General features: G+C 42.0%; 2 protein-coding genes across 3 annotated transcripts in view; one reads left to right on the top strand and one right to left on the bottom strand.

Moving 5' to 3' along the window:
- The window catches only part of Uggt2 (UDP-glucose glycoprotein glucosyltransferase 2), a 123,073-nt gene extending 121,154 nt beyond the window's left edge, over positions 1-1,919 (top strand). For both annotated transcript variants that reach the window (XM_021203351.2, XM_029541886.1), the window contains one exon: positions 1,176-1,919. In XM_021203351.2, the coding sequence (XP_021059010.1) occupies positions 1,176-1,198 (23 nt within the window). In that variant the 3' untranslated portion in view covers positions 1,199-1,919. The remainder of the gene's footprint in view (positions 1-1,175) is intronic.
- A 4,526-nt stretch (positions 1,920-6,445) lies between these two features.
- Positions 6,446-21,509, bottom strand: part of Dnajc3 (DnaJ heat shock protein family (Hsp40) member C3) — a 36,774-nt gene continuing 21,710 nt past the window's right edge. Inside the window, exons 5-12 of the mRNA XM_021203433.2 lie at positions 20,078-20,230; positions 18,028-18,209; positions 17,534-17,653; positions 15,769-15,874; positions 15,434-15,554; positions 12,770-12,902; positions 11,192-11,340; positions 6,446-10,069 (exon numbers count right to left, since the gene is read on the bottom strand). Coding sequence (XP_021059092.1) covers positions 9,912-10,069; positions 11,192-11,340; positions 12,770-12,902; positions 15,434-15,554; positions 15,769-15,874; positions 17,534-17,653; positions 18,028-18,209; positions 20,078-20,230 — 1,122 coding nt within the window. The 3' untranslated portion in view covers positions 6,446-9,911. The remainder of the gene's footprint in view (positions 10,070-11,191; positions 11,341-12,769; positions 12,903-15,433; positions 15,555-15,768; positions 15,875-17,533; positions 17,654-18,027; positions 18,210-20,077; positions 20,231-21,509) is intronic.

The raw sequence follows: 21,509 nt of genomic DNA, 5'->3' as shown, positions 1-21,509 counted from the left end.
TCTGCATCAGCTCCTGCTTTTTGACCTGCTTGAGTTCCAGTCCTGACTTCCTTGGTGATCAACAGCAATGTGGAAATGTAAGCCGAATAAACCCTTTCCTCCCTACCTGCTTCTTGGTCATGACTTTGGTGCAGGAATAGAAACCCTGACTAAGACAGAGGTCCAGCCCTAGTCCAGCCCCTGCTTAGTCATTGGCTGATGAGCTAGCTTTATTGACCAATCAGAATAATGTTCATACCACACTGACAGGAGATTCTCTGGATTTCAACCAGATATTGGGACACAGAAATCAGCATTTAAATAATACAAGAATAATCTTTATACAAAGCTCAATAACACTATGCCTATACAGTAGATTCCACCTTTTATCTTGAAATAAACACCTGCCTCTCAGTTTCTCTCTGATGTAGCAGGAATGGTGTGTAGTGATAGGCCTGAGATTAGCACAGACCCTCTGCACTCATCACTTCGCTGGCTGACTTCTGCTGAGGTTCTGTTGGGCACCCCAAGCCATCATCAGAAAAGACAGCTCAGCACCCTGGCTGTGTATTCTTGACTGATGTTTATGTGTCGGCACAGTTGTTTTCTAGATCAAGATGACCATTAGGAACTCTGCCCCAATGGCATCTTGTGCCTATTTTATTCATCCTTTTATTATTCTCTTCTATTTACCATCTTGGAGATGGAATTAAGTGGAATTTAAAGAAAGTCAAATTAAAGATCAGACTGCGTTTCATTAATATTTTGACTTTGCCTACAAAATATCACTTTGTTCTGACTCTTTAGCCTGTTAGAGTTAAATATCATGGGTTTTTAATCTTTTCTTACTTACAGTATTTTAATGTGATTTCACAAAATGCTAATTACACACCACACACACACACACACACACACACACACATGTGTGTGTGTGTGTGTGTGTGTGTGTGTGTGTATATTCACTTCCATAGTACATTCACATTTATAGGTGGTTAAAAAGACATGTTCATGGTGCATCAGAAGAGGTACCAAAATGTACAAAGAGCTATCCCCACAGTGAATGACAACATATAATAATATATTAATAAGCAAGATTATCTGTCAAAATTTAAATGTTTTATATCCCTTGCTGACATTTTAGGTTAATTCTGTATTTTGAGATTTCAAATACTAAGTCAGCTTTCCATTCCCTGCAGTTTCAGTTCATGATGAACTCTAGCGTGATTCCAGAAGATGAAATGTGATGAAAATCTGCCACCTGCTGGAGATCTGTGGAACTGCTACGACTAGTAGGCCATTTCATTCAAGTTATCGACATAAGGTTGACTGTTCATAAGCTTTATTTAAAACACATGTAAAGTTTTAAAATAAACCTAATTTATGTGATTGATGGACTATTCCTTCTCCCCATGGCTTAAGGTGCTGCTGCTGCTGTTGTTGTTGTTGCTGTTGCTGTTGTTGTTGTTGCTGCTGCTGCTGTTGTTTATGTTTTCACCAGCTAGTTTGATGTCGTCAGATGTCCTTGAAGGTTTTTGAAGGTCCTTGTTGGTTTAGTATTCCAGCTTCAAGTACACTTATATTTCCTTACTCAAAAAAATGCATTTAAAATTACAGAAATTTGTGCTTTTTAAGAAAAAGAACTCACAGCTTTCTCTGAATTATTTAAAAGCAAGCCCATTTTATACTTTAACAATCATTAAATGGAAGTCATATTGCACTGTACACATTTATCTTAAGTCATAGATTTTAATCCTGTGCTATATTTATGTTCTGGATGTTTGATAGGCATAAGCCATACTGTATGTTTATTTAAAAGGACTCAATACTTTTACAGAATCAGGATAAAGGATGTTAAACTGTGTATGCCTATAGAAACTAAGTAAAAGTCTTCCCTGCTGTGGTTAAGTAGATAAATAGGAATACGAAATATTTTTAAACTACTCAAATATTCTGTATTTATAGCATCTTGGGACTAAAACATACCTCAGTGTCCTTTAAATGTCATCCGCCCAAGTGTGATCTAGATGTATAACCTGTAGCCCCTTGGCTACATGTGTGTGCTGGGCTGTATACATCCCAGGGATAATTCTGAATAAGGCTCAGCATGTCAGTAGATGCAGCAGCATGTTGCAGTAGGAAAAAAAAATGGACACCTCTGACAGGTCCCATGTAACCATGGGAATTCCTCCAGGTTAAAAAGCTCTCCAGATTCTTCTTGAGAAACATTTCATAGAGCCTAGTGGCTGCCCAGTTCCAGCCACCCCTTCCAGATTCTGTGATAGTTGCGGGTCGTCTGGGAAGGCTCCCGTGTAGTGAGGAACCCTCTTACCTAGGTAAGGGCTGGCTCATCTCAGGACAGGTCCGCACACAAGTCCCACGCTGAGTCAGAGGCTTGGGTCCTTTCAGCTCGTCAAAATTAAGACTGTAGTCCTGCTACATCTATAGCCTATAGAGAACTTGAAAAATACACATATTTATCCATTCTCTGTGACAAAATATCCAAAATAAAGTTTACGGAAGAAAGGGTTTTTTCACTTGGGATTTCAGTCCATGGACACTTCCCCACATTGCTTTGGGCTCCTCCCCTATGAGGGGGAGGAGGCTCACCTCAGCACTGCTGGGAACCAAGAGATGAAAGAATGGAACTCGGGTCTCTGTGCCCATGAGGGTGTACCACCAGTAACCTTCTTTACTGGGTTTGACCTCTTACAAGGTTCCATCTCCCACTTCACAGTAGCACCAGAGAAGGCTGGTAGGCAGCCTCTCAGCATGGAACCTTTAGGGTCCAGTTACTATCCAGACCTGACCAAAACGCTTCCCCTGGCCGGTCCACTCATTCCAATTAAGACAATACCTTCCATTCTTTCCTCGCTCACTGTATTACTTTAGACATTTCAATTTATACTGCAATTAATTTCTGACATAAAATATCAGATCTGAAGCTGGGTGGTGGTTGTGCACACCTTTAATCCTAGCACTCAGGAGTCAGGGACAGGTGGATCTCTTGAGTTCAAGGCAAGCCTGATGTACAGAGTGTTCAAGGACAGCCAGGCCTACACAGTGAAACTGCCTCTGGGAAAAAAACATTTTTTGATAGCTTCCTTTTCTCATCTGTGATTTGAAAGATTAATTTACATGTCTCATTTCTAAATGAGTAACATGCTGGAAAATCCAGATTTTTGAATTATGTCTTTCTTTGCAAGGACATTTTTTAATAAAATGACCTAGGCTGGATAGTTTTATGTCAAGTTGACAGAACCTAAAGTCATCTGAGAGGAGGGGGCCTCAATTTAGAAACTGTCCTTATAAGATGGGGCTGTAAGCAAGCCTGTAGGTAAGTTCTCTTAGAGATTGATAGTGGGAGGGCCCAGCTAATTGTGGGTGGTCCCACCATCCCTGGGCTGGTGGTCCTGGGTTCTGTTAAGGAAGCAAACTGAATAAGCCACGAGGAACAAGCAAGCAGAACCCTTCCATGGCCTCTGCATCAGCCTGCCTTCAGGGTCCTGCTGTTTTGATTTCCCATTCTGAAATTCTTCAGTGAACACTGTGAAAGTTTAAGCCAAATAAACCCTTTCCTCCCCAACTTGCTTTGGTTATTGTGTTTCATTACACCAATGATAACCCTAACTAGGACAGAAATTGGCACCTGGAGTGGACTAACGCTGTGGCAGATCTGACCATATTGTCTTATGGGAGATGACTAGAGGCTTTGGATCGCTGAAGTGGCCTTGTAGGAAGTGTTCCCCAAGTGTCTCACACAAGCCACTTTCTCGAGGCTCTACAGCATGCTGGCAGCCAAGCTCAGTAATGTCCATCTCTCAGGTGTTGTTCTTCCTGAAGACATGAAGTGGCCAGGGAGAGCAGCTGAGGCCTGGCACCAGCAAGAGGGCACAGGAGAGGCTACTGGGGAATGTGCAGCCCAGCTGCAGCAGACCCCAGCGTTTTAGAGTCAGCAGTAGCATGGGACAAGCAGCAGCAGTAGAGCTGGTCAGAGCCTAGAGGACAAGCTGTGTGCACCGCAGAGAGCAGAGCCAGGGGAGTGACCCAAGCCCCAGAGGAGTCCGGAAGATCGTGAGTGAAAACTGGGCACTGACTTAGTTATACATTTGGAGTTGTGTCTGACTGGGCCCTGGTTCTTCCCTATTGAAATAAGTTTTTAAAACATTACAGGGGCCTAACTTGAAAGACTTATGATTTTAAGACTTTGGATTTTTTTTAAGACTGAATTTTTAAAGTGTTTGAATTTGTAAGATTGTAAAATGTTTTATATTGTGATGTTTGCATTAATGTGTGATCTTGGGAGTGAACAAAAAGGTAGCAGCTTTACAGTGATGTGCTTGTCAAATTGATAAGGAGTCAATTGTATGGGATACTTTTAAGTCAACTTGACAAAAGCTAAAGTTATCTGAGAGGAAGGAACTTCAACTGAGAAAATGCCTCCATAAAATCCTGCTGTAGGCAAGCCTGTAGGGCATTTTTTAAATTGCTGCTTGATGGGGAAGGGTCCAGCCCACTGTGGGTAGTGCCATCCCTGGGCTGATCTTCTACAAGAAAGCAAGCTGAGGAAGCCCGTAAACAGCACTCCTCCATGGCCTCTGCAGCAGCTCCTGCCTCCACATCCCCGCCCTGCATGAGCTTTTGTCCTGACTTCCTTCAGCAATGAACAGTGCTGTGGAAAGGTAACACAAGGGTTGCTTAGTCATGGTGTTTCTTTTGGGGGGAAGGGGGTGAGATGACAGAGAACCTTTACTTTCTGTAACAGTACTTTCTACTTTCTCCAGCCCTAAAGGAAAGTGTGACTCATTTACCTAGGCTGAAAATTAAAATGTGAACACAGCCAGGTGGTGGTGGTGCATGCCTTTATACCCAGCGCTCTGGAGTCCTAGACAGGTGCATCTCTGAGGTCAAGGCCAGTCTGGTCTACCGAATGAATTCCAGGAGAGCCAGGGATTTACCAAGAAACCCTGTCTTTAAAAAAACCCAACAACAACATAGACTGACGCACCAGAACGCTGGACTCAAAGGTACTGATGACTCCGTGCGCGGAAGCGAGAACTCAGTGCTGCCCAGCCTTTATCCCCACCACTGTTACTGAAGTCAATGAAGAGTTTGAAAGCAACCAGCATTCACAGCTTACTTGTTTATGACCAAAGATGAAGCTGGGATGGTGGCTTGAGCCTGATTATTCAGAGTCTCAGGGAGAAGAGGCAGGCTTTTTGAAAGAATGATTACAAAAAGGAAAAAAAAGAAAAAAGAAACTGAAGAGAGGTGAGGAACTAGAACATTTCCCATGAGAGGGATTTCCAAGAGGAAGTCACCGAACCCCCTTTGGTTTTGATTCTTTAGGGCCATGGCATAAAGCAGACAAAAGCATAAGTGTGCATGCTGAGATCCTGTTTGCCATACACCCAGTGTGTGCTGAGATTCTGTTTGCCATGCACCCAGCTCCCACAGAAGGATTTGCTCAAAATGAGGGGAAAGAGTTGCTGGGGATTAAACTGTAGGCCTTAAGATGCCTGTGAAGGCCAGAACTGAGGGTGAGCGCTAACAGGAGCGTGGTGGTGAGGGAGAGCCAGAGGCTCTGGGAAAGAATACGTCCCCTCTCTTCCCTGTCAGGCAGCACCAGTCTTATTTACCTGCTGACATCTCCGCTGTCGTGGTACCAACACCACCACTATGGATTTAGAAGTTTCTAACTTTTCTGTAAAAGTTCTAAATAAATTTAAGTATTTTGTTTTTCCTTCAATATAAAATACATAACTGAAATTAACTGCCTTTATTGTTTCCAGAAGCTATGGTACCATGCCCTTCCTGTAACCATGACACAAGTGAATTGTAAGTGTTCAGATGAAGCCACCTGTTACACTTGAGTATGAAAATGAAGGAATAACTATTGTAAGTCCCACATTTCTAGGACATGGTGTTCTCTGCTCTCCCTGGTAAACTCACATAAAGGAAAGCCCTCCATCAACTCTGTCCTGATGCTGTATGAGATAAGGGTAGAAACAGACTTCTTGGATATTAGTCCAGAAACTTACAGCTATTGGATGGAACACAGGGCCCTCCGTGGAGGAGCTAGAGAAAGTACCCAAGGAGCTGAAGGGGGCTGCAACCGTGTATGTGGAACAACAATATGAACTAACCAGTCCCCCCTGAGCTTGTGTCTCTAGCTGCATATGTAGCAGAAGATGGCCTATTCGGCCATCATTGGGAAGAGAGGCCCCTTGGTCTTGCAAACTTTATATGACCCAGTACAGGGGAATGCCAGGGCCAAGAAGTGGGAGTGGGTGGGTAGGGGACCAGGGGTGGGGGAGGGTATAGGGAACTTTTGGGATAGCATTTGAAATGTAAATAAAGAAAATATCTAATTAAAAAAAGTAAGAAAGAAAGAAAAGAAACAGACTTCTAAGATGGACTTTCTTAAAATTTTAAATCAAAGGCTAAACATGAATCAGAAGCAAGCAAGTAGTGGATATGACCATAAATATTTTTATTAAATGTGAAAATACACGGGCATAAAAATATTGCCCATATTCATATTGCCCATATTGACACATGTAAGCCCAAGTTGAAATAATTTTTAGTTCCTTTTTTATTAAAACACTAAACTGAGATGGATTAAGTAAGATTTGTCCCATTTAAAACAAATATAAACTTAAGAGTACTAATTTAACATATCAAACAGCTTTAATTTTTACCTCCCCTGTGCCCTGCATTTCTTTGCACAGGTATTTCAACCATAGATAGTGCAATAAAACCTGTTGTTACTATACACAAAGCCACGCAGTGGCTAAATTTTACTCTTAAATCATTCAGGAAATGAGATCATCTGTTTAAAAAAAAAAAAAGTACCTCCCCTTTTAACATCATTTGAAATTACAGAATAAATTCTGCCACTATAGAAAAGAAATGATACGATCTGGAAAAGATGAGCTCTTAGAGATTACCATTTCCCCTCCCTCCTTCACTACAGCAAAGTCAAGTTCAGTCAAGAAAACCCTCTTCGCTCCTCACTTACCCAGGGACATGTCTGTAAGGCAGGTTGGCACCCACGGGCCGCGGAGTCTCAGCTACCTAGTGCAACTTGCCGTCTTCATGGCACATGACAGCTTCTGACCCAGGAATAGATAATGGTGACCACTGACATTTTTTACTTAGTTATCTGTAATCCTCTCTCATACTTGTTTGGGGATGTGTTTAAGTTTGGTATTTTTGAAATGGGGCCTAAAGTCACAGTGACATTCTATTGCAGCCCTACATTCTGGGATTACAGGCATGAGCCACCATGTCTGCTTATGTTTAAAAAAAAAAAAAAAAATTTTAATTCCATTCATTATCAGAACTCCAGTGACAAATCTGCATACTGCTATTTAAAAACAGACTTTTAACACTGACTACATTTTTAACTTAAGACATTATATCCAATTCACATTAATAAACCACTGAGATGTTTTTCAGGTTTTCTTCTATTCATAGTAAGAAAGAGTAGAGTTGTAGAAATAAAAGGTGTGGCCCCATAGCAGATGCTTCTCCTTCCTCCTGAGCGACGAGCACTGGACACAGCCCAGGGACACTGCACTTAGGAAGCTCACCACAGAGGAGGGGACGTCCATGAACAGAACAGAGTTCAGCCAAAGTGAACTTTGATCATATTTTTCCCAGAATTACCACAAAGGTTACCTGCAGATCCTAAACACAGAAATTGGAATGTGGAAGAAGCTCTGCAAACAGAGGGGAGAGAAAGAGGCAGAGAATGCTTTTTCAGTAATGTGGTTCCACAGTGCCTGCCATCCAATGTCAGGGAGGTAGCAGAAACCACTGTTCTGACGCTGTGACTCGTCTGGGGCAGTCTGGACACCCTACCTCACTAATGAGCACAGGAGGGCTACCTCACTAACCTGCTGCCACAGCATCTGCCTTTGGCACCAGTTTGCAATGACAAAGCCTAATCCTCAGTTACTTTGGGTTGTTATAAGTAGGAAGGGGAAAAAGAGAGAGAGAAAACCTCTCTGGGAAGCAAGTTAGGAGGCAGCTAGATCTGGGACACGTGTCCATGCAGCCCACCTTCACCCACACTCGGGCAGCTGACATCACTCTAAGTGGGAGTGTGAGCACCGTGATGCCTCCTTTGTTCTGCTGGTGAACACTGGGCTTTGCAAAGCACAGAGGTGCTGTCACTCCAGTTCACAACTGCCAGTGACGTCACAAAAGGAGTCAGACTGAAAGACAATGTAAGGTAAGTAGTTAACGTAAGATCACTAAGATCTGAAAAACACAAAAATGCGCTTTTTATTTTTCATTCAATGTTTCACACTGGCTTGAACTGATTTAGTATTTTGGTGGAGGCCCTGGCATGGAACTCACTATGTAAACCAGACTGGCTCAAACTCTTAGGAATCCACCTGCCTCTGCCTGTCTCTACTGCTAGGATAAAAGCTGCAAGTTTTCTTGCCTGCCTTGAACTGTGAGACACTGAAGCAAAATGAAAGCTGAAAGGTATTTTGAAATGCATTGTTAAGTGTTTGGGTGAGAAAGAGGCTCCTAAGCAGAGGCAAAAATCACTTAAATGTTCTGCCCAACTCATGTAATTCATGTTCTTGCAATTAACAAAATCTTTTTCTCTATCTGCTCAAGATGATATGACTATAGGTTAAGAAAACGATTTGTGCTTGGCTGCTACATTCATGCTTCCTTCCCACAATTAACTAAAATGTTTAATTTTATAAAAGCAATATATTAGACCTTTATGCTTAAAATATCTCACGTTTAAAAAAAAAAAATCTAGAATAGAGACAATAATTCTTACCAGAGTAATTCTTCTAAGTTTTCAATACAGCATCAGTAGTTCCATAAATATTCAATATTCTTGATTTAGCAACAGATTTTTAAGGCAAAAATTATACAGTATACAAATACTGACTAGTACATTTCTTAAGCATCTGCTGTAAAGTAAGAGGGACGGGAATGTCTCAGGAGGAAATGCCATCTTATTGAGTGGATGATAGAAGGTACACAGCCAGAGCTGAATCCATTTGCAAGCCTCTACTTTCTTCTCACAGAATAAACAGCCAGGGAACAGCCAGTCCAAAACCCAGCAAGCAATACAACAGAGACAGCTGGACTAAATATGTGAGAGAAGAAGACACTGCCTCACCGCACTGCTTGCGAGAGGCAACCATAATGCTCTGCTCATGTTGACAGAGCAACAGTCCATTTCTAAACCAATTTTGTGACAGGAAATTTCTACCAAACAACTTGGAACTAAACTTTCTTAAAAAGTATTTCAAACTGACTTTCAACGGTATTGTCTAAAAAAACCACAGAGCCTCTTCAAATTCAAGTGAAATTGGTATTTTCCTATAGATATAAAATAACAAAAATACTTGCAGTCTATACTGGACATACACCCTACCAGCTGCTGCTAAGTTTCCTGGAAGGTGGCCTCTCCCCTCCTGCCGTGAGAGCTGACGACACTGGTACAGAAATACTTGCAAGTGAATGGACTGACCAAAGTCTAAGCATAACTGTTCCTCCAAAAGTAAAGCTCAGCTGTCCACACTCCTTTAAGAATCCTGAGGCACAGTCCATCAAAGATCACAGCTCCTCCTCACGGCTATAATACACAAGCCTGCATAGAACCTGATGCTTTTTGAGCACCTCCACAGGATAAACATCTCAGACCACTTCTCCCAGAAGTCACAACATGAGTATAGGCTGCTTCATCAGAAATACAGTCAGTTCCTTGCTTCCCACCTTGACAGGCCCATCAACCTTAAGTCTACAATGAGCACAGCTTTTTTTCTTTATAACAACTCTTTGGTCATGGACAAACTAAAAGATTTGTTCCATTTTGTTTCCATTAGAATCCCAAACAAAATTTGTTTTTAATGTTAAAAATAATAATAAAGAAGAGGAGCAGTAAAATAGCTGGTTTAATTGAAGTGGAACTTAAATCTGAACGGTCCGCCTGAGCTGAAGGGATTGAACCCTTGCCATGAGTTCCAACTTCTGTGGAAGGGGTTGCCACCACCTCCTTGTTGACTCTCTGCATCAAGAGGATCTTCTCCATCATCAAACTTCTTTCTCATTTCTAGAAAAGAAAACAGCAAGTTAAGTCCCACATATTAATCTACAGTATGGGTATGAGGCATTAATACTCAAATCCATACCTTCTCATTCCCATCCTGAAGAAAGCAATTGCAAAGACAACTCCCAAAGCCACGCTCATCACAGTCACAGAGCAGCTCGTCATGACTCTCACCCCAGATGGAAGTCCATTGGGCAAGAGCCTCACTGAGTCCCCCCCACAAACTAACTAAGGGGCTTCCTGGAGCTATCTGGCCCAACAGATGGAACACAACATTCCGTAAGGCTGTTTCCTCCCAAAATGTAGACACATGAAGAACACAATGAGGCACTCTCAAGATTGGTGGGAGGGGGCAGGACACCCTTAACACCTCCAAATTCCTAAGGAGGAGCCTGGCTCTGCTCTACCAGTACACTGCACTACAATTTGCAATGCCCTTTGCATCTGAGAAGCAGACAGCACCTTCCGTGTTCAATAACAAAGTGCTTACTAGAGTACAACTAGAGACAAAGGGCATTTCAAAGCTGTAGTATAAATGGGTGCACAGAACTTGGTTTCCTCATTGTTGGACCTTTCTAGCTGAAATCAGAATGCCCATCCCCATGCATAGGAAAGGCACAGAAAAGCAGGGGGGGATGACTTCTTAGCCTGTCTCCCTCACATACATGTCAACCAGGATATCTGCTCATGTGACTTGGAACAAGATTGCTGGTAACATCCATGGAGGCACAGTAGGCCCAGCTGGTGATCTACGCTCCTCTCATCTTTTTAAGCCAGCTTCACATACTGGGTTCCTCACCAGGCTCCTAAGACATTTGGAAATTTGGTACCAAGAATCATCCATCACTGAGCTAGGAAGCTAACAGGAGTCTAAGAAATATGTGTGTTATGTTCAGTGTTGTTCTTTCATATGACTGCAAAAATAAAAAATAAAAAACCTAAGAAGTGAGAGGAGCTTGTTCAACCACTACACCATCTCCCTGAGAGTTCCCACACTGAGGCAGGAGGAGGCTGGTGAGACCGCAGCCCTCAGCAGCACCCACGCCGCTCCTCACTGCATCGGCCCTGCCTGGGATGGGAACAGGCAGGAAGAGACCCTCACTGCACCCTTCAGGAGAGAGGTACCTGGGTCTGAGAGGACTTCTTTAGCAGCTGCGATGTCAATGAACTTTTTCTCTGCTTTTTTCTTTTCTTCTTCATTCTGGAAATTATCTGGATGCCACTGCAATGCTAACTTTCGGTATGCTTTAATGATTTCTTGTTTTTTGGCATTTCTGAAGGATGGAGGAAATTATTTAGTAATTGTCAGGAAAAAAGTATTCCACAGTCAATATTCTTTTTACTATACCATGTACCTGAGGATTCTCAAACTCATGTAGAAGAGAAAGGGTCCAATTTCCTTTCATAAAAAACCACAAGAGCTATGCTGATAGACCTGTTTGAGAACTCAGTGATAGAGAGCTTGCCTTGGCCTTGTATATGTATCAACCTGAGATTCATCACAGCCCAGCAAACAAATACTATAAGCTCTGTGTGAAGGGGAGAGAGGGAGGGAGGGAGGGAGGGAGGGACGGACACCTGTCTGTACACAGCCTTCTTTTCCTAGAAATTCGAAAGATGTAAGTCAAAGATCAAAAGCTTAGCATACTGTTCTAGATAGTCAACTTCGTTTTTCCTTCCTTTTTGGGCCATAGGGTTGGTTGGGGGCAGATACTGAGAACTGTGTGCAAGGCAAGCCCACTACCACTGAGCTAAAACCCAAGGCTTCCTGAGACACTTCATTAAGCATCTTAGAATATAGTACAGGTCTTTACAGCTGTCACTTTCTGAGTCTCCACACTACCATGATTTAGGTTTTTCTGGGCATTAAAAAGACTTTCACACCAGAGATGGTAGTGCAAGCTTTAATCCCAGAAGCGCACAGAGGAGAGGCACAAGAATCGCTCTGAGTTTAAGGCCATCTAGATCTTCATTGTGACTTCAGGCCAGCCAGGATTTTACATTGAGACCCTGTCAATCAGAATGAAGCACACACATACATAAACTCTATTTTGAACCCCTTACTTTAGGTTAAGTTTACTTAATACTACAAAAGCTGACAGCCTACTTGGGTCTGTTTTTTTAGATAACAATTTTTATTTTATTTATATGTTGCTTGCATGTGTGACCATCATGTGTGCAATGACAGAGAACCAGAAGAGAAGATCACAACTGGAGTTAGAGATGGTTGCGAGCCTTATGCTGGTACTGAAAGCTGAACCTGGGTCCTCTGCAAGACCAGGTGCTCTTAGCCACTGAGTCCTCTCTGCACCCTGGGAAGCGGGTCTTACAATAATAGTAACTTTATTTACAGTACAACTGTAACTTTAGGCCCACGGAAGGGCTTCCTTTTCCTTCCCACTCCAACCAAAATAAAGTATAAGTCTACTTCTTAATCTTTTGTCCCAAGAGTCGAAGATAGGAACTATTGGTACCCCAGCCTTCCTTCACCACCAACTCCTCTCTATTAGTGCTCTGCTGGTCTTTATATAAAATAAAAAAAATAAAAAAAAAACCTGCCTGTAACATACTGATGTTAAAGTTTGTTAGAATAATAAGACTGAAATAACATGAGTAAACAACAAGAACCAGGTTAAGACAAAAAGAGCTAGATTAGTTTTAAAGCAGTTGATTAAATACAGCATGCAAGCTTCAATAATTCACCTTTTTACTCCCAAGATTTTATAGTAATCGCGTTTCTGTGACTGCTTCAGTAACCGCTGGGCTTTCTCTAAGCCTTCCCGAATCTGCTGGTCATTTTCGTTGTGCTCCTGAGCAGCTTCATAATCCTGAATGGCTGTCAAGATATGTTTAGGATAATGCTGTTAGGGGGAATTACTACTCAGTGCCTTTGTGTATTCTACCAACACAGACCTAGTCCTCATTGTCAGTCCCCTTACCCACTGTTGCTTCTATGAGCCTAAAGAGTACCACTTCCATAATTTTGTTTAAACTTAATTCTTAATTGAGGCTGGGGTTCTCGCTCCTGTCTGACAGAACTCGCTGTAGTTGGTTTACTTGTCCACCCTCCCATGTCGTCTCCCCACACCTCCTTCAAAGTAGTTTAATATTATACAGAGCAGTCTTACCACCACTGAGACTTAAATGACCATTGCATAGCAAAGGAAGGAAGACACGTTCCAATAAACTCACAGACTCTTTCCTTAGCCTCACAGACTCACTATCCTTGGGAATCTGAAATCTAGGTGTGACTAGACAATGACTAGAAACTGGCTTTCAGTGACAGCCCTGGGTGCTGGGTCACTGATGAGGCCGAGTTGTAGAACTAAATTCACTGTGTCAGTTTATAGAATCTTAAAAGTTTCCTCCAGAACTTAGTTGGTCCTTTGCACTTTTCTTCCTCCATGAAGCACATCTTAGCCCCTAAGTACAACTACAGGATAAGTGCAGTGTGCTCTACCAAGTCTGGGCTTAGTCAGGGAAGCTTGGCACACATTTTCTAAACAAACAAAGGATTTTGAGACCAAATTCTATTATTTGTGGAAAAATAGTGAAGAAAAAGAAATTTCTTTGGATCACATTTATCTTGGCAACAGTTAACTGTATAAAGAGTATAATATAAGAAGAAACTTGAACAAATGATAAAATGACAAGCTTAGCAGACTTTAGCTACTTGTTCTACACTGAAAATGAGCCAATGATATCACTAGACAAGCCATGTGAGCAACTAACCTAGAGGCTGGCTAATTTATACCCTTGTGGCATCATATGATACTATGATTGTGATTCAGCTACAGGGGATTTTTTCCAGCTTAGTTCATAAATTATCACAAATACTAGTGAGGTTTAATAGCACTTACGACCCTAGCCGTGGAACAAGCACTTTCTGAAGGAATATGAGAGCAAAGTATTTCAAGATATACAAATCTGGTAGTCATACAAACTCTTAATTTAAAACACATTTACATTTTTTTCCCCCAAGACATGGTCTCTCTGTGTAGCCCTGGCTGTCCTAGAACTTGCTCTGTAGACCAGGCTAGACTCGAACTTAGAGAGATCCGCCTGCTTCTGCTTTCTGAGAACTGGGACTAAAGGCGTGCACCACCAATGCCCAGCTCACATTTTCATTCTTGAATTTTAAAACTGTTACTTCATTTAAAGGTGAGAGCTGGAGGAGATGCCCCACACAGCAGGGGAGGCCAGGGAGCACCTGCAGTGGTTCTCCAAACTGAATACAAGTTAGCAGGCTTGCGGCAGGCACCACTACCCACTGAGCCACCTTGCCACCCCATCCACCAAGTCTTCTAAGTCATATTTATTAAGTTACAGTATGCATATTTGTCTTACTATAAAAAGCGTACAATTATTGGTTGTTCCTGTATGCACATGATTAAAAAAAGGAACTGATTATAACTTAAGATACTTCCCACAAGCATGTAATTTCTGTTTTATTTCCTCAGATTCCACACTATGGGAGGAAATCTTTAAAACGGTAAACAGTACATGATTTAAGTGTGCCTCACATGCACATGCTCCTACAAGGCCAATCTACTATTAAAAAAAAAAGTTAAAATGATATAAGGAGGGTGGTGTGTTGGAGAGAACGGGAGATAATTCTGATTAAAATCCATGGGAAATCATCAAATAGTTTAAAAATTAGCAAAAAAAAAAAACCTAATTAAATGTTCATATAGTACTGTTAGAAATGTGGTAAAAGACAATACATGTAATGTGTTCCATCTTTCAACTACTATATATGCTCCAGGATTGCCAATTTTTGAGGTCCTTATAATGTCTAGGAGGAAGCCCTCTTAGCTCAGTGTACCCTAATATTGCAGAGCTGGGAGCTCACAGAATCATCCTGTTAGACAGATGTATGTGCATTCTGTATGTATGTATGTATGTATGTATGTATGTATGTATGTATGTATGTATAATACAATACATATTTTCATATTCCACTGATCTGGTTTCAACCAAACTTTCTCTTCAGATGCTATACCTATTATGATCCACTAAGTCAGAATAATTACCAATTTTTCAAATTCTTAGCCATCTGTAGATAAATGTGTTGAAAATAAAATGCAACTGACATGTGCTGGTGTCATACCATTTAACCCTAGACACCACAAGTCAAACTCCTTTCATGTGCTGGTGTCATACCATTTAACCCTAGACACCACAGGTCAAAGTCCTCTCATGTGCTGGTGTCATACCATTTAACCCTAGACACCGCAGGTCAAACTCCTCTCATGTGCTGGTGTCATACCATTTAACCCTAGACACCACAGGTCAAACTCCTCTCATGTGCTGGTGTCATACCATTTAACCCTTAAATACCGCAGGTCAAAGCCCTCCCCAGGTTACCTTCATCATACATTTCCTCTATTAAGTAAGCCTCGGCTCGGTCTTTCAGAGCATTCACATTGTCGGGCTCCATCTGTAAAACTTCAGAACATAGCCTAATGGCTTCCACGGGCTTCTCATCCTAAAAGCAAAAGAAAAGATGGACTGGAGGTGCACCTCAGTGGTAGTGACTGCCTGTCAAGCATGAGTTCCTGAGTTCAAAACTCCGTGCCAAAATAAACTAAAAACAAGCCTTGTGGACCAGAGAGATGGCTCAGTAGTGTGTGCACTGAACAAGCGTGCAAATTTTAAGTCCATGCGGCTGCTGTTCCCCGCCCGGGAACGTCAGCTGTTACCTTGGAGAAGCAGTGGCAGATCCTCTCTTTCGAGCGCACTGTGTACTCAGCAACACTGGGCTCTGTTTTCATGACTGATTCATATTTGCTGGCTGCGTCTGTGTATCTATGAAGTAAGCAGCCAGTGAGTAACCAGGAGACTGCTTCCAAAGCTGCAGATACTTCTCTCTCCTTTCACTGTGTTGCTTAGTGAATGGAAAGAGCACAAGACCTACCTTCAAATAAATTCTCTAACCTTAAATTCTCTAAAGCATGGGGATGGGGGCAGCAGATGATGACACTTGTCAACAAGACTGATGACGACCTGAGGTTAATCTAAAACTCACAGGGTGGAAAAAGCCCCAGACATATTCTCCAGGGCATGTATTTGCCTATACTCACAACTAAATAAAAACAGTTTAAAGCATGTGGCTAGGGCACACAGGCAGTGGAAAGTTAAATGAGGAAACTCTGTGGGAACTCATTCTCCATTCTTAGGGGAACCCAGTGGTAGAGCTGCTACAGGGCCAGCCATGCTCCTCTAACTCCAGGAAACTTGCTACTTCACTAAACTAACTAAGTGCTCTGTCACTGGCAAACACTTGTTCACATCTCCCCAGGAAATGTTCACAAAACAGGCCGTGCTCGCGAACACACACACACACACACACACACACACACACATTGTGGGCGGCAGGGAGCAGCACTGGAGAGCAAAAGCACGCACCCTGCCACTGAGCTGTCGCTCTAACCTAAGACGTACAAGTGAAAGAAAACGGCATCATTCAATGGGTGGTCTTCAGTGAGCGAATGCTAAATAACTGTAGTGGACAGTAATACCATGGTAACATTCACCAACAATAGAAAGGGAATATTAGTTTAAGAAGCTGGGTATATGCCCAGAGATTATGCTAAAGGAGAATACAGGCTCATCTCATACATTTACATTATTTTTGTTTCCATTTCTTTCAGACTCTTTAAAATAGCAAAACTATAGAAACAAAGAATATATTCACTGTTACTAGAATCTAAGGATAGCTAGGGACAGGAAAGTAGTTGTAGCTATAAAAGGCAACCTAAGAGGGACTTTAGTAGTGATAGAATTAATCAACATCTTGATCCAAGACATTAGTTTGCGAGACACTGGAGGAAACTGGGTAAAGCATTCTCATGACAGCTACAGAGGCTGGGGTGTCGGAGGTAAGGGGAGATCAGAGGCTACCTTCTACTAAGCAGTAGTGTGTGCCAAGTCTTCTCTTCAACGGTCCTGGCCCAGCCCATCAACCCCCACACCCCAGTGCTGGCACAAACACACACTCCCTTGTAAGAGGACAATTTAAATATCTACTACCCTAACCAGAGTTTTTCTCTGGCTCCAGGCCTTCACTGCTATAGACCAGGTTAAGGGTCCTTCTGCTTCTCCTAGTAAGTTCTACTCTAGCACTGCTACAGACCAGGTTAAGGCTCCTCTGCTTGTCCCGGTAAGTTCCACTCGAGCAATTTGCAGACAGCTCTATACACCAGCACTGGTATCGATCGATATGGCTCCCACATAAACCTTTAAGACTAAGCACTGCAGTCACATTTCTGCGCTCTCACTGTATAGTTCAGTGCCTAATGCACAAAAGACCACAAACCTGAACTAGCATACGGCTCTGCTAGTAAGGATGCTATGCAGTTACTGTTACTGAGGTATCGCCGGCTTCCACGTGTGTATACAACCCTGGTGATGTTGCTAAGCTCAGTGCATCTGGATCCTAACCAGGCAGATAAGGAAAGCTCTTACCTGCCGTCTCGGATCAGTTCTTCAGCTGACTCAATCAGCTTATTAAGTTTCTTCACTTGCTTATAGTGTGCAAAACACCGCTTGTGATCCTGGTCAAGTTTCAGACATTCACGAACTTCACTGCTCATGTAATTTTTAAATAGAGAAATATTCCAAGTTAAGATAATTATTGAATAGTTCTCTGTATGAAGCAGAGAAATCATCATTAGAGTATTCTCTGGAATGATGAAAACATGCTGACTTCGTAATTGGCTATGCACATTGTAGACACAGTAATCAAACTGGCACAGAGTTAAGCATTGGATACTCCAGTTTAGCTTCAGTAAGTAAAACAGCATCCTTGGATTAGTAAGACTATTTCAGGAAGATTACTGTAGGATGTATATATTATATATACATAATACCCTAGGGCTAGGTATTTTTAAAAGCTTTAATATTCCTATTAGCATGAGATGAAACCTTAGAAAGACTAGCTATGGATGGAAGGAGCTGACCTGAGAGACAGCTCGTGGTCTCCTAGCTGGTAGTAGAGTGTGCTGATTTTGTAAAACGCCTCTGTGTTGTCATTCTTCAGCTTTGAAGCAGCCTTTAAGTCACTGATGGCTTTCCTGGGCTCTCCTTCCTTTATGAAGCATTCTGCTCGCAGTTCACGCAGTTCTGCATCCCAAACACAAACCTTAAGAAACAAAAGAACTAGACTTTAAGACACATAGTTATACACATTGATTCTTGCACCCTACACATTCATGAACACACTCATACACATAAAACCCCTCAGTCAATGTGATATAGTCACTATTTTATAAATGGTGTCAAGAACCCTGACACACTTACGTGAGACAGATAGAATGTGATAATCTTTTGAGTGTGTCTTAAACTCTTAGCAGGGAAAGGAGATGCACATGCAACAAAGGGCCTTTTTTGTTTTGTTTTACAACTCTGAATATTAGAAAACATAGCATTTGGACACTGAGTTCCAGCCAAGCTTAATGCACAATGAAACCCTGAGAAGGGGGTAGGGGAGGAGAGGAGAGATAAAGAAAGCCTACAGCATTCACTATTAGATTATTCCCACTCAAACATTTAAAGAGAATCAATATAATTTTTAAAAAATGGGTTCTTTTTTATAATTCTTCATTTGTCTTGTTTGCTGAGACAGGGTACCATATATACAAGCTGGCCTCCAATACCCTATGATCACGAGATCCAGCTAATCCAATGCCAAGCATCACACTGTGGCACTGTGAATGCTGAGCAAAACTCTACCAACTGAGTATATACCCGCCTCCTTCCTAGGTTCTCAGTTAGAAAAATGCTGACACTACATTGATCACTAAATTCAATATTTTTAAGATGTTACATCTTTCCTTCCTTGATAGTAAAGCCTTATTTTAAAAAAAGAAGAAAGGGGCTAGAGAGATGGCTCAGCAGTTAAGAGCACTGACTGCTCTTCTAGAGGTCCTGAGTTCAGTGCCCAGCAGCCACATGGTGGCTCACAACCATCTGTAATGGGACCTAATACCCTCTTCTGGTGTGTCTGAAGACTGCTACACTATACTCTCATACATTAAAAAAAAAAAAAAAAAAGCCACTTGGGAGGCAGAGGCAGGCAGATTTCCAGGACAACCAGGGCTACACAGAGAGACCCTGTCCCGAAAAACCAATAAATAGATAGATAGATAGATAGATAGATAAATAACAGAATTCCTCTATGCCCTATCACATGATTCCTTCTATAAAATTATCAAGTAAGAGCCAGCAAGATGTTTTAGTATGTGAAGATGCTTGCATACAAGCCTAGGGATGCGTCTAACCCCCACGGCCCACATAAAGATGGGAGAAGGGAGCTGACTCCACAGAAAGCATCTTTGACCTCTTCAAGGGCATCACAGTACACACAACTACACACACATCATCTCACACAAATAACTGTTTAGTTATCAGGTGAGTCCACAGATCACATGCTTACTGCCAATATTAAGCCAAAGAGCTGTGAAAATGGTAAGTACACTGATTAATTCCATTTGGGCTTTGTTCTGAAATCCTTCGGAGGCAAGGAAATCCTAACTGTAATGCTTCCTACTAGGACCCTCCCTGTTGTAGCGTTCTTTCTCTGCCTTCTCTCTAGAAGGTTCTCACTGTAAAAGTATTCCTCTTTGTTTTCACACACCATCTTCCCTTCCCCTTTAAGTAACAAGTCTCTTACCCGCTGTCTAGCATAGTACTCTCCTAAGAGCAGAGGCAGGCAGGCAGAGCTCTGTGAGTTGGAGCCAGCCTGGTCTACATAGATAGTTTTGAGTTAACTAGAACTACAAAGAAATAGAAAGTCTGGCAGAAACAACAACAAAATGGAATTCTCACTAGTAAGTACTAATAGTTACTAAAAACTTCAGTTCCAAATTTATATGACCAATTTTTAAGAGCTAAGAGCCCAAAGATCAGTCTGTACTCTCTCTTGGTTTGGTAGTTAAAGTGTCTAACACGAGCCTTACTCTAAAAAGCAGTGCCAGACTCGTCCGTCAGCTCAGTGCCTGAGAAACTTACCTCTAAAATCTTATCAAGGAAGGTTATAGCAGCAGTGTAGTCGGCACCGTCAAAGGCACTGAGCGCTTGGGAGCGCAGGCGCTGCATCTCATCAGCTTTTACCAGCTGAGACTCGGCTTCCTTCTCTTCGTGCTCACTGGGGTTAGATTTGAGCTACAGCCAAACAACAAATACAAGTGTTAATCTTATAAATCCAATGCCTGTAACACACAGCAAGATCTTACCATTACAGATACCACGGCACAAACCCTGCACAGAAGAGCCAATCAGACCATGCCCATAAACTGAGACAATAGGAAGGGTTGCTAACATTGGGTTACTCATTCTACACCAGCAGGGAACACACACAGGAGTAACATAGATGGAAGTTTTGCCATTTCTCACTGACAACGTTACGAATATTTTCATACGTATTTTATAACCAGTTGACCTGTAACTATTTACATATGTATGTTGTATGTCACAGTACGAGCACAGACAGCGGAAGCCCATATGTGGACTCCAAGGATTAGTCAGGCGTGACAGCATGCAGCTACCCACTGAGCATCTCAGCAGGCCTTTTACGATTACTTTCCAATGAAGTCTAAATCAATGAACAAGTTAGTCACCCAAATCCTGAATTAATCACTTTCCTACATGCTCTGTGCATGTCCTTAACAGTGAAGAGAAGGTGACATGTTATCAGGCCATGGCAAGGACTCTCAAGTGTACGAATCAGCAGGCACCACCACGAGCACAAGTTCCCTTTCAGTGCTGGGACCTGAACCCGGGCCCTCACTCTACTGAATCATACCCCTGACACTTCAGTGACTGCTCCCGGATATACAAATTCACAATGAGGGGAGCGGTAGCTCAGTGACAGAATTCTTACAGAACGCTATAACAACTAAAAACACAATCATTCATTTCCCCTTGAATTACACATAAGCCCACTTTAAAATGTGAACATTCTCTACTAAAGTTAGTTACAGCTATTAAAGTACCTAAATTTGATCCATTTGAGGTAAAAATAAAATTATAATTTAAGAGAGTGCTATGTTTATTTACATAATCTGAGTTTTTAAGTTATGCAGACACAAGGTAAAAAGGCAAATGAAATATTAGGGAGAAGTTATAAACAATATTATCAGATAAGATTATATCAATAATTCATAGAACTCAAAAACAATCCCTGCTAGGAAAAAAACAGTTCAAGGCCTTGAACATAAAGAACTTGCCAGCAGGTACACAGAAACACTCCACATCACTTCTTATCAGGGAAAGACTGATCAAAACCATAGAGATGCCTGCCACCTTACACTTACTGGGAATCCCACTGCAGAGCTTAGGTCTTAGAATGTTCCCACGAAGGTAGGTAGGTAGGTAGGTGTGTGTGGTGTGGAGGGGGGTTGTGTGTGGGGGGTGTGGGTGTGTGTGGGGGGGTGTATGGGGT

This window comes from Mus pahari, chromosome 8 (assembly GCF_900095145.1).
Source record: "Mus pahari chromosome 8, PAHARI_EIJ_v1.1, whole genome shotgun sequence".
In the NCBI taxonomy this organism is placed as follows: domain Eukaryota; kingdom Metazoa; phylum Chordata; class Mammalia; order Rodentia; family Muridae; genus Mus; species Mus pahari.
The sequence above is the reverse complement of the archived record's forward strand: the minus strand, read 5'-3'. Positions and strand labels throughout refer to the sequence as shown.